At 33.8% G+C, this 13,535-nt stretch overlaps 2 protein-coding genes across 2 annotated transcripts in view; both read right to left on the bottom strand.

Annotated features, from left to right (window-relative positions):
• LOC118067882 (tubulin polyglutamylase TTLL4-like) overlaps positions 1-13,535 on the bottom strand; it is a 105,231-nt gene that overhangs the window by 2,326 nt on the left and 89,370 nt on the right. Inside the window, exon 3 of the mRNA XM_035084884.1 lies at positions 41-98. The gene's annotated coding sequence lies outside the window, so the exon portion shown is untranslated. The remainder of the gene's footprint in view (positions 1-40; positions 99-13,535) is intronic.
• Positions 1,420-2,685, bottom strand: LOC118067884 (enhancer of split mbeta protein-like). The gene has a single exon (XM_035084886.1). The coding sequence runs from the start codon at positions 2,455-2,457 to the stop codon at positions 1,864-1,866; it is 594 nt and encodes a 197-aa protein (XP_034940777.1). The 5' UTR covers positions 2,458-2,685; the 3' UTR covers positions 1,420-1,863.

Below are 13,535 nucleotides of genomic sequence, written 5' to 3'. Positions count from 1 at the left end.
TATTATATTAATAATATAACAGTTATTCTGTTATCATTACCTGTTAATGTCTCCAACAAGTGTTCGACATTATCAAATGTACTTCACGTGGAGAGAAACTGTAACAAAGAGAAATACAAATATTATACGTGACATGATAATAGTAAATCTTATCATGAGTTCAATGTTCTTATGGTTAAACATAAATTTTGAAATAATTCATAGAAAAGTGATTAACCCAATTGTTTGTGAAGAAATTTGAACATGTGAAATAGATAAAAATTTTATGAATAAAATATTTTAACATCTGTGAGTTATTTTAAATGAAATATATTTAAAAATAATATTAGACAAGATAAATTTTTTGTCATTTCAGTTTTAAAATCCACCAATTGTTTAAATTTTCTTATCAAACATTATCAATAATATTTCATGACAATCTTAATTGATGATTTACTTTTAATTAAAAGATTTTTGACGAAAATTACGTCTTGAAATTTTCTTTCGTATCAAAAAAGCTAGATTGTATATCTCTTATCAGAAAACGTCCTTCATTGTAAACTCGTTTGAACTTGTAATAATCTTATGGTAAACATCGATAACTATAAATATGTCAAACAATATCATGTCTACAACTAGATAGTTTTTGTATTATTACGTATTATTTCACCTTGAATGGATCAATGAGTTCATTAATGTAACAAATTAAACGTATCTTCTCTCATGACAAAAATGATTTGATAATAATTCAAACTTTTCATGAATATCCTAGCTTAAATAGATCGTCTCACTGGATCGTTGATATTCAAAGATGTTTGAGATTTAATTAAAATTTGATGTAGTCAAAAAGAAATTAATAATATCTAATAAAAATAAATTTATATCAAAAAATTAGAATTTTTGCGTAATAAATGTGAAAGAAGAAAAGGATTTCATGTGATTTGAGATTAAAATAAATTTCATCAACACTTGTGATATTGTCAGCACAGCTGAAGAGTATGTAAACGTTTATATATCGTGATCAAGCATCAAATATGATGTGTAAAATTATAATAATTGATGTCTAGTAGTAAAACATAAATCATTGTTGGAGTATGAATGGTCGTCATAGAATCTATAAAATGCCGTGGCTGCAGCAAAAGGGATTCATTTATCTATACGTTAATCACTCAATTGAATGTGCCAGACATGATAATCGGTGTCTAGTATTATGTATACATTAGATATTTGAGCTTCCAAATTTAAAATTTAAATCAGTAAATTTTTTTTTGACTTATAGCTATTAAGAGAGTTGGCAAAGACATGAAATAGGAGTATGGATAGTATTGGGTAGATTTTTAAAATTATAAAATAAATATTGAATTATAGTAAATTAACAATTGTTTATTTATTAAAAATGTATAATTATCAATGTTATTAATCTTTCAGTTCGATACATAAATGTGGTAAGGCTTAAAATGCATCTTAAACATAACAAATTAACTTTTGTATTACTTTATAATAATAAAAGTTATTATTATTTTATATGAGAAAATAGTAATCTCAGGTACGAAAAAACCTTATCACAGACATTACTTAAAGCTTCATCACCCATACAATATTTTTTTCTTTAAATTATTCAACTAATTAATCAAGTTAACAAGAAAATATTCATTATTTTGTTAATTATAATGCGATTCTAATAATAGTAAATGATAAATCGCGATTGCCAAAAAGAATTACAATTAAATTGGAAGACATTGATTTGTCGTAAATATTTTTTTCTGCTCCTCTCTCATGTGATCTGTAGCAGGATCCGACGGGCGAGTGTCCAACAGGCCAGTCCCCAGTCGACGATTTAAATATCAGTGACATGTTCCAGTCATATGTTTAAAACAAACAGCTTCACCATGGGCGCCAAACAGCTGCAGTCTCGGTTGAATCCCCAGATAAACTGGCAACGCTCATGGGACTTTGAGGTGGTGTGTAGACATTTTGAGGCATGTTGACCGGAACCTTGGTCGTTGGTGATGATTGATGGAGAGTTGATGGATTTGTTGATCCTTCTAATCTGCGAAGACATCCTCCAAGATGACGCATCAGCTGAGCACCAGCAGCAGGATGTACAGCAGCAGCAACTGGAGTTGATAAGAATGTTGATACTTCTTGAGCACATTGAGTAAATCCTTCACGGAATCTGTCAACGTATGTATTCTCAGGTGTAAGAGTAAGTCTTCTAGCAGCTCTGAGAGTGTGAAGATGACGAACTGTCAATTCGAGGATGTCAGCTTTCTCCAGTTTAGCAACGTTTTCTCCTTCAGCTTGAAGTGCGTTGACCATGAGATCCTTGAGCTCATCTAGGCAACGATTGATACGAGCACGTCTTTTTCTCTCCAACATTGGTTTCATCACTTTGCGGTACTGATAAGTCCGCGACACAGGTTCTTCGTACTCCATACCAGCTCCAACAGCAGCGTAACTTGTAGTGTGTGGTGCCATTTTTTTTCAAATAGAAAACTGTCACTTGTCACTCGTTATCACAAAATTGGAAAAAAATATTAAAACTCGCAAGATTACTTGGAGAACAGGGTACTCTCTAGCTCGGAGTGCCGAGTTGATCTGAGTGTTTTCTGACCGAGTGGGGGCCTTATACGGGTTTATATACTACTGGTCGCTCCCCACCATTGGCCTGGCACTTGGGCCGATTCCCCTGTTTGAAAACGGGCTAACACGTTGCAACGAGGGTTACGAGCAGCTGTGTGACAGAGAAAGAACTTGTATACCGCAGCTACCAGCCGGAGGAGCGTATCGTGGGAAGCTCGCGGGACGAAATGTTCCCACAGCTTGGTCGTAGCCTGCTGGGCCAGCATGCGGGGGAATTTCCAACGACACACCTGCACCCTCTTGCTCTTCAACAGTAGTGTGCAGCACGGAAAGGGGAAAATAACTCTGTACCGAGCACACGCCATGACGCGCGACCAGCACGAGGATGGCGTGCTCTCTTACTCTCTATGTAACTCTTCCTGTCCTCCTCTCGTTGCTCTTGTGCACCTCTTCTCATCCGGACTTCCATCTCGTACTAATACTGTGTGTCGCGGACACTTGTCGGCACGACGGAATACCGGTCACGTGCACACTCGCACCGTAATTGCGATCTCGTGCTGTCGACGGCTCCCGCTCTTACACTATACTGGTTTCGACCTTAAGAGAAGAAGTATTTAGTCCTTGTTGGGGAGGTCCAGACACTATGTTGACGTCAACACCTCAAGGTCTTTTTGAATAAAAATATTTTAATTACTAAATTCGTGATGCAAGAAGCCCAAACAAAAATCCAGATTACTTCACCATTTTTTTAAGCTTCAATTAATTACATAATTACCTGAGAAAATATTTCTATTTCTTTTTTCTTGATGAATTATTCTTCATTACATTTATTTTTTTTTCTCACATGCAATTTTAGTGACTTCATTATTAATAGGCCTTTTCGTCTATTATATTAGATCTAACGCACTTCCTCTTACGGTTGATTTATGTATCAAAATTTCTGATGACAGGTTGAAATAAATCATGTGTTAGGAGCTTATCAAGCTATCTCGGGTCAAGTGTTCTGTATGTCAATGAGGAGAAAAGTGCAATTATTGCATTGATTGAACGTTCGAGCCGGATACAAATACGTGGGGTAAAACGATAGTACTGTATATCCTGTGTAGCCAAACCCCACGTTTAATGTTGGACAAATTTATCCCACATGACTGTACGATAACATCATAAATGATCATTTTTAATGATAGAATCATTTCTTGAGTTCAAAATATTTTAAAACAATCGAACAGCACATGTTAGTATATTACAAATGATTTAAATAAACATTTATAATAACGAGTGATTTTTTTTTTAGAAAATTATCATTGAAAGTCTCGAAGCTGGATTTAGGCAAAGTAATTGATGTTGACACAATACAACTGGATGAATATGTACCAAAAACCCACAAGCTGAATAAATAAGACATAATTACTACTTCAGTACATGAGAGTGTAAAATGCCAAGGAATCAAGTGATAAGAATTTTGAAAATCTTATTTAGACAAAGTGAAACTTACTGACGTTATAGAGCATAAGATACTTTATTGAGGGAATATAATATAACATACACGTCATATCAAAAAGCCTCAGGTAGAAAAGTTAAATCTCGCACATGCAAGTGTGTTCATGTTGTTTTCGTTCCCACAAAGGTGAGAAATATAATCTGCTTTAAATAATGATTTAAATTTCGCTACATGCTATACATATAGTAGGTTGCTCAACTTGGAAGTTTCGTGTTATAGATCAAGACTACCCACGAGAGTAAGTTAACGGTGCAAACTTGTCGAGGCCCAATGCTAATTCGAAGCGTGCCTCAGCAGGCGCCTTCTCTTCCATAGTAGACTTGTTCTCTGTTCAACACAGTCGTCTTTTCTCTCTTGTATGTAATCGTAGTGGCTTCCTCTTTGCCTCCGAAATTCCATGGGTGTACTCGTTGGCTCGTGCTACGGAACGTGGGAATATTCTCAGGCTTCGTTCCACCCTGACGACTGTAAGGGGCATCAGACACGCATACATCCATAGTTAAAAGTCTACAGGGCCGATTGTGCGGCCGAGCGTGAGTCCTCTCTTTATGTGCAAAGGAAAGAGGCTGGGGCCAGGGATAATGTAACCTTAGTGCGACCCATTGCCGCCACGTTGTGCACATAATGCAAGGCTATTGTTGTGTAGCACGGGCCATATTCTTGGCTTCTTCTTTTACTAGCTCGATCCTTGTAACCTTTCTCCTGAGGTTCCCATCAGATCCATTTGCATGAACCACAATCATCGTCTTCCTTCTTTATCCTCTAATTCTCCTTCATCATCTTCTTCTTCTTTTTCTTCTCTATGCCTTTTCACTCTCTCGTTCTCGTTATTACTTCCACACTGTTTACGATTCGCCCATTATCCGCACGCTTCCGTTCGGCTTGATGGGATTGCTGTTTGACAAGAGTCCATTACCTTCCTCCGTCTGTGTGCAAAATGCGTAAACATGTGGATGTAAAGTAATTCCACAGTTTTTATGTTTCACATAATTACTAGGCGTTTAATGTTTCTGTTGTTGACTGGAAATTCTAATGAATTATAAAATCTTTTTTAAATGCTTCTTTAATCGTTTTATATGCCTACGCATACCTTGCTGTCTATCATCTTTCATTTCATACTTGATCATGTGTAATAGGACGTAATATTCATCACTAGCTCTTTTTAATTCAAAAAAATAACAAAAATATACATTAATATCTCTTGAATTAAAATTTAACGATTTATAATAATTTATTGTAAATTTTTTATTATAAATGATGTTATTGAACTTCAATTGTTCATTTTTTGAAAGTAAATATGTAAATTAACAGTAAAATTTCGTAGGATTATCTTTGATGTCGATATAATGATTTCAAAAGTTGAAATATGAATCTCAATTGATCCTACAATCATCAATCAATACAGGCTATTTTTCATTTTAATCATTTTAATAAATAATCATAATATATTTTAATGAATTTTTCTCATTGATTAATTATTTATTTATTATTAGTTTAGTTATTTGTATCTAATATTTAAACAGAATAATTTTATTTTGGGAATGATTAATTTTTTTTAAGCCTTAAGGATGGAAAAGAGTCATAAAAAATAAAGATATTCTTCAAGAGATAAATCATTAAACGAATTAGGAACTCATTCATTTTTTTCAATGAATTATAAAGCAACAATGATGTTTTATTAATGTTTAATGATATATAAAATGAACTGTTTAATTAATTGCAGTTAATTATTTGAATGATAAACATTAAAAAATCATAGTAAATTAAATGATAGAAAAAAGAAGATTTCGCATGATGAAATAATTTGAATTTTATAGTAACTCGATCAAGGTAGCTGGTATTATTTAAAATCCATATCTATTTTCAATCAAGTGTTTCTTGAATGGTATAAAGAAAGCGCCTGGAGAAGCCGCGTGCCACTGGACGACTCGTGCATGCTGAAACCGGCAGTGATTAATTAGACTCGCGCGAATGGAACCGCTTGTTCGTGTAGCACGACGGGAACCCGCGTGAAGGAATACTACTCGACATCTCTGGCCGTGATTGCACAAGCGACCCGCGGCGACGGCTTAATTCGTCTCGGTGAAAGTATACAACCTTACTAGATATTATTACAAACGTGTTTGTGTGTGAGAGCTTCCGCCATTACTGTCGCGTGAAGCGTGCTCGAGACGATCGATGATAATCTGTGGTTAGAGACTATGATCGAGTCAGAAGATGAGAATCTACACGCTTGGATGATCATTACTTCAAGAATATTAATCGACATCCAAGCGATTCGCGTTGTAATAATCTACTCTAGCTCTTATTCAAGAACCACCCATCATCTCCCGAGGAATCTATCAACGAAAAAAAACCTTATGGATAGATGGATTTATCTCGATAATTCGGTAGCGGATTTGATGCTCCATCATTCTAATCTGATCAATGAAATTGGAAGCTGAGGAAGTAGAAAAAGAAGAAAAGAAGAACCGACTACCGAAGCTGATGAGACTTGATAACTCGATCCTCATCCAGGAATGTGGGAAGCCCTTTTTTTCATCTTTTCATGTAAATTATTTCTTTTTTATCTTCTTTTCTGCTTTCAGGAGCTCCAGAGAAATAAGGAGAGATATCTACTAATTAGGATCGAGTGAAACCTGGACTGAAGATTGGGTCTCTTCGATCTCAGAGACTCTTGTTGGCGTGACAACATCTCTTCAAGACATAGACACCGATCACCTGCTGTTTTACGTACCTCATGGTATTGTTTTATTATCGATGTGATCATTAAGCCAAAACCTTTGATATATATATATATATATAGATATTTTTCCCCAACGTACATTTTTTTCCCATCAAGATCATCCCTCTCAAATGCCAGTCATGTGTCTTGAGAAACTTACGTCAGCTTAGATAAAGATGAATCGCTGCATGTGTGAAGTCTGCATTAGAATGAAGTTGAGAAGGACAAGATGAATTAACCAAAGAGTCTTGAAAAGGAAAAAGAAAGTATCCAATGATGGTTATTTCAAACGTCACCCCAAAAGATTATTCTAATGTTTGTGAATTTTAGTAATCTCTTCTTATGATTTTTCAGTGACATGTCTCGTGGGAATATGAAGAATCTTTTTGGGATAATCACATTAAGTTGAGAAGATATATCATGAGATAGTCAAAATCTCATCTTTTTCAAGTCTTTTTAAGTTTAGAAATATTTTGATAAATTGTTAAATTAGAATTTGACATCTTCGACCTACTAATACCACGTCTGACAATACCAATTATTTTGGAAAAAATTTTAAACTATATCGAGACTATTTTTTTTACTGACAGAGTAACTTAATTAATGAATTAATGTCTTGTTTAATCAGTTATATATAAAAAAATCCCACTTCCAGTTTTTATTCCCTTAAAAGAAAATAATTAAAAACTTGAAATGCTAATTTATCAAGTTCTACCTATATTTTTCAAAAGAAATCATCAAAATGGATAAAAGTGGTAGAATTTTTGGAATCCCCATTTCTATTTACACTTTTCATGCAAATTGAATGTATCTATAACGTAACTTAAAATCAATTATGACAAGTAGGAAAATTTTGACAAAATAATGATGAAATATATTAATAGATAATCATATGGAAAAAGCTCCTGACCTACTAGCTTGAAAATATGAGGAAGGCATATCCAATCAATAAAAAGATTTAAAAAAAAAAGAGCTCGTTAAACTAGAAAACCAGTTATTCTTTCTTGGCAGTTGTTTCTTCTACATGAAAGAATATTATCTCTCTCTCTCTCTCTCTTTCTCTCTAATAAAATCGACCCTCGGATCTTTTAACACCCTGCATGTGCCTGAAGGGCAAGCTGGTATGATTCTCTGGCGTATTCTTTCTTCGTCGCTCGTTAGTAAGCAAACATATCATCTCAAAAGGAGGGAGTAAGAAAAAAGAATCCTATATCTTTTAGGGGTTGGCTGTCGTCATAGCACAGGTGGTATCGCCTCGTGGGAACTCTCGTCGTCGAATCTTCCCGTGTACCTTTCCTTATAGACATCGCTATAGCAATCCCCTGATCCCCTTGGCCTTCTTTGACCCTTCAAAAAAGCCATGTAAGTGTGACAGCAACCCCAGATTGGCCCATTCTAGTAAGTGTCGGTAAATAGGCGCCTGTATTCCTTATACACTATGTACACCACCATCTCGTTTGGTCTTCTTATTATTGAGCTCGCCCTTTTCCTCTTTTTAACCACTCTTTTTCCTATTCTCCTTTTTTCTCTGTATAAAGGCATCTAGGAAAAGAATACGAAACGTGACCAGCTCGTTGCCCGGCACGTTTCTAACGTGTGCTGATGTATTTCTTTTTTTGCTTTGCTCCCTTTTACTTCTCTCGATCATCCACTTCACTTGCCTGGAATTTACTGGATCAGACCATCACTATGACTAGACCTATTTTATTCAATTTTATTCGACTTCAAACTCGCTACTTCAGACACGCCTCATCGAATCTGTGGCTATAATGTGCTTGAATAGAAATAACAAATCTCCTAGGTGATGGGTAACTAGTTTGCTCGTAGACCAGTTAATTGCTTCGCCTCTTTCGGTATCTAGACAGGGTTAATTACTTCGACTTCTTCAAGTTTATTTCCAGGTAGAATGTTGGATACCATGCTGATAAAATGAGTAGGTATCATTTTTAAATTGAAAAATTAATTACATGGTTATGGTTTATTAACTTTGGGGTCGTTTATATTTAATGCAAATGATTTTTGGATTTTATATTGATGATTCTGTCAATTTTAATAAGATTAATTAGAACAATTTAGATGGTATCGGGATTAAACAAATAAGGATATTTACGTTTAAAAAAGGAAGAGAAATTAATGACCGAAGGTGTTTATTAGTTGGGCATTTATTACGTCCAAGTGTTGACTATATGTGTAAGAATGCTTGAAGGTGAGTTCATGGTCCCGTTGAGCGGATGCGTGATAACGTCGTTAGCCGGTTCGCTCACTTTAGCATCAATGTTATCAGGATAGCTTTTCATTAAATAACAGACACATGGAGTTGAGTTGAATTTGTTTTTTTTTATGCCAACAATATGTTGGATGATTGCTCCGACATTTTTTTTTTTTCTTTAATGATAATCAAACTCGATTTATTTTATTGAAATATATTTGATGAGAATGAACGTGTTTGTTGAGTAATGGGAGATATAGATTATCAGCAAAGTTGGAATGCAATATTGATTCTCAGTGTTAATAGCTCTTCCGCAAGGTTACCGACTTAAAAGTATTATTTGCCAACCTCGCAACTTTATAACCATGAGTTTAATTCGCACCTGCGATGTTTTATTCCCTTTGGACAAACAGTGAGTAAGCATTAAAATTAAATTTACATCAGTTGTGGAATTTAATTACAACTTTATCTATTTTTCTTATTTTTTAATGTTCCTTCTTCATAATAAGAGTAATACATTTCTCGAATTAATTTTTATAGTTTATAAAATCCATTTTCTAACCACCAAGAACTTATGACACCACAATCATCTAAGATTTCATTTAAATTTGATTGTTTTCGGAAATAACTGACAATAAATTATATAAATAAAGAAATGATCTAGTCATAAAAAGCAAGCAAAATTCTTTTCCCCTCTATCATTAACTTTAAGTAAAAAAATAAATAACAATAATTTAAAAAGATGAAGAATACTCATTGATATTCGTCTGACATTTCTACTAATTTTTTTTTTCTATACAAATTATTTATTTCAAAAGTGAAGGCTTTATACTTAACGACTTGATAGCAAAAAGTTTAACAAGAAAAAGTTGTATATTTTAAAGTCATTCGAATAAATGAATTTTTTTTTCTTCTACAATGAATGTAAATTTATTGGTAACTTCAGGACTAACCTGACAGTAGTTCTCGATAAGTGATCGAATGGATCGGTAAGGTGATAGACACGAGGGTCGAGTCACGTATACCCCACGTGAGATTGTTCCCTTGTGTCTACGTCGAACGATTCGATAAACCGCTTGCAATCGGTAATGCACGGCGTGACACGTCCTCCAACGGCCTCGAGAGAATAACACATGCCTTCACACCGCAAGTTCCCATCGATCGCGATGCCATTGCCCGTAGTATATGTAATGCGCGAGCTCGTGCCTTCCCTTGGGTTTTTCCTTCTTATTATCCCTTCTCTATTGCTTCTAACCATTTAGCAACAAAAAATTCATTCTTCATCGAATACTTTAACCATCTTCATTAAATTTTTTTCATCTATAAACGATATCGTTCACGCGACTTGACTATTTATTCCTTCAACGGTTACATATAAGAAAGTCTTTAATGACAATTAGTCGTTTATATTGTCCAGGAAAAATACCTTGGAAGGGCTGATGGCCGTGCAGAAGTCTTAGACGATACTTGAATCCGTAATTCTTTCCTTCTAGTGAAAAGATATACGTTCTCATCGGGTTACTTACTCTCCAGGAATAAAAGAACCATGAGATTTTTTGTTTGAGAATATTCCCGTTCATCAAATGTATTAAATCCATTCAATATACCACACACGTTCTACAATACAAACGTCGTAAAAATTAGAATTAAGAATTTTTGGATTTTAAACATTTTTTCAAGGATAAAAATTTTTTATTCAATCACTTTCAAGATTCATTCGATGTCATTCTGCTTCGGACATGCTTGAAAGAAATATTGTCTTAAGGATTTGAAATTTATTACACGATATTTCCTCTTTCGCATTTTTTTCTATAAATTTAACTATTTTTGTTTTTTTTTCTCTTCTCATCATTTAAATGATTCAAAAATTAAATCTTGTACTGTTATTATCTAGAATCATAAATATTAATTAACACTCGACATAATGATTTCTTTTTTTTTTATATTGTAACTTTAATGCTTTTGCAATTGTTTCCAGTATTCATTTGATGTAATGAACATACCATTTTGACGATAAATGTTGAAGATAAACAAAAAAGGTATATTTGATGATGAGATAAATAAAATTTAAAGTTTAAATAACGATTCAAGAGTCAAAGAATCACAATGAGAAGTAAAAAATCTAGTGGCAGTGAACTCTTTCTCCTTGGCAACGCACGATCGACATTCCTCTTTTGTCAGAGTATTAAAACTAACATTGTTTTTGTACTTGAATCAACAACGCCTTAACTTTTTTCAAATTATCCACCCATGAACGTGGAAAACGCGGTTAGGTTCGGTAAGCAAAGGTTCCCACAATGTGCGACTCACAGTATTTTTTTTTACACAACTTTTATACTCTTCTTCATCGTCAGTTCGTCATAGACATTGTTATTGTGTGCTTTGATAATGTTTCGCTTTTATCCATTACTTACTAAAAGGAAATAATTGATACGCTATTTATTATGAATGAGCAGTAAAAATTCTGATTATTTTGGAAGAAAAAAACTTGGAGATATTTTTTATCGTCTTATTACGGAATTATAAAGAAAAGAATATGATATAAATTAGATCCAACAAGTAAGGTGAAAAAATGTGGTGTACAAAATTAAAGGTGGTTATTCAGGGTTATAAACTTGAAAGTCGGATTGGTGTGATTAAAAACAAGGGGCCTTGGCATAAACTCAAGTAATTACGCAAAAGGTACGGAAGCTGCACAAAGTCAAAGAGTGTCGACTCTGTTCCGCCTTAAAAGACGCGTTAATGGATAACTCGCTGCTTACCTTGATGAATGATTCTTCGAATTCTCAATCGTTATATCGATAAGTCGATAAATAAGAGAAAAAAATCATAGTAGGGGAACTTCTTCATGCAGCTAATTGGCATTCTTGGGTCGGCACGTTTGCGAAATTTCGTGAGAAAATAAACCAGAAATTCTGAATTCTCATGAGTGTAAATTCTCCACGGGTTTTAAATCCATCAAAAACGAATAAAGATGAAATACTTTACATAAAATTCGTTATTTATTTGCTTGAGCTAATCTGAAAAGCTTTGTGAGTACAAAAATGAAATGGATGATGATAATATATTTTAAAGCATTGGAATAGAATTAAATAGAGAGGTTCCAATTGCTAAACAGATCACGCAAACAAAATCCCGCAAACAGCTAACGTCAAGCAACGATGCTACTGACATGCAAACAAGTTCAATAAATATATCGATCAAGCGAATTCGTGATTGTGCGTGTAACTGAGGGGAAAAGTAGTTCAGAAGGTCGTTCGAGGTCGTTTAGTCATTTTGAAATCATTTTATCTGTCTTATTTTTTTATTAATTCCAGTAAAAAATTTACTTTATGAATATTTATTCGTTTACCCCAAAAAATAAATTTGATTTAAAAAATGTTTATTAACTATTAGTAAAAATGAAAGTATGTGAAAAAAATATTCAATATCAAGGTGAGCCTACTGAGTGATACTTGAAATAATTATCAGAGAATAAATTGATACTTGAATTATTCTGGCAAGCTGTGTTGGTTGTAATAAAAGATTTTTGCTTGTCAAGTTGTATGAATCAGAATCATTCGAGTTTAAAAGAGTTGATCGAGAAAATGTGTGCTTATAAATTCGAAAAATTTGGAATTTCTATAATAGAGGTAAAAATGATTGAATCAAAAGAAAAGTATTCAGAAGATAATGTTTAAAAATATGATCGAGGGGAATTTAATAGATTTGATGGGGATTAAAGGAGAAGTGGAACTGAAAGACACGAGTAATTTTCTGGCACGTGAATTCACGTTTTTCCAGAGTACATCAATTAGTTGGATTGAAAGTAATGACAAAAACATATACAAGGCAGATAATGACAAAACAAACAGAAACTGTATTATTATTGAACTCAAACGAGAGAGGTTTTAAAGTGGAAGAAATGAACAAAAAATGAAACGTGATGGTTATCGAAATTCTGCAAGCAAGAATTTTTTCTTTTTTATGCATGCGTGGCATCCGTTCTTGTTGTCTTTTGTAAACAGGTCACGCGCAGTCTTTTTCCACTTGGAGATTATTCAGACGAATGATTGATATCGACACTTGCACCTGTGGATTGCACATTATTTTATATGTCATTTCACTTGTTTAATCTTTGTGAATTTATGTCATTATCGTCATTATCATACTCTTATATATATATTCTTTAATCTAAAGAGACCTTGATTTTACTTTCTTTGCGATTAATTAATTCAAATATTTTCCCATTTATTCCGTCAAGTTGTCTCATTTATTGAATGCTCTTAAACGGCAACTTTGTAAGTTGGAGAGTATGTTCAGGAAAAGTATTTACTTGCAAGCATGCACTTTGAATCTCAATCTTAGTATGCACACATACTCTATTACAACGTAATGATCATCAAGTTGCAGTGCACGATGCGACCAGTTCAGTAAGTTTCTTTTCGTGGCATCTGCGCAACGAGCGCTTAAGTTTGCGCACGTTCTTTCCAGTCATTCGTTTAGCTTTGCTTGTATTCAAATTAATTAATCAATTTTTTTAATAATAAATTATTAAT

This window comes from Chelonus insularis, unplaced genomic scaffold, assembly GCF_013357705.1.
Source record: "Chelonus insularis isolate UGA/USDA-ARS -01 unplaced genomic scaffold, ASM1335770v1 contig_398_pilon, whole genome shotgun sequence".
NCBI classification, from domain to species: domain Eukaryota; kingdom Metazoa; phylum Arthropoda; class Insecta; order Hymenoptera; family Braconidae; genus Chelonus; species Chelonus insularis.
The sequence above is the reverse complement of the archived record's forward strand: the minus strand, read 5'-3'. Positions and strand labels throughout refer to the sequence as shown.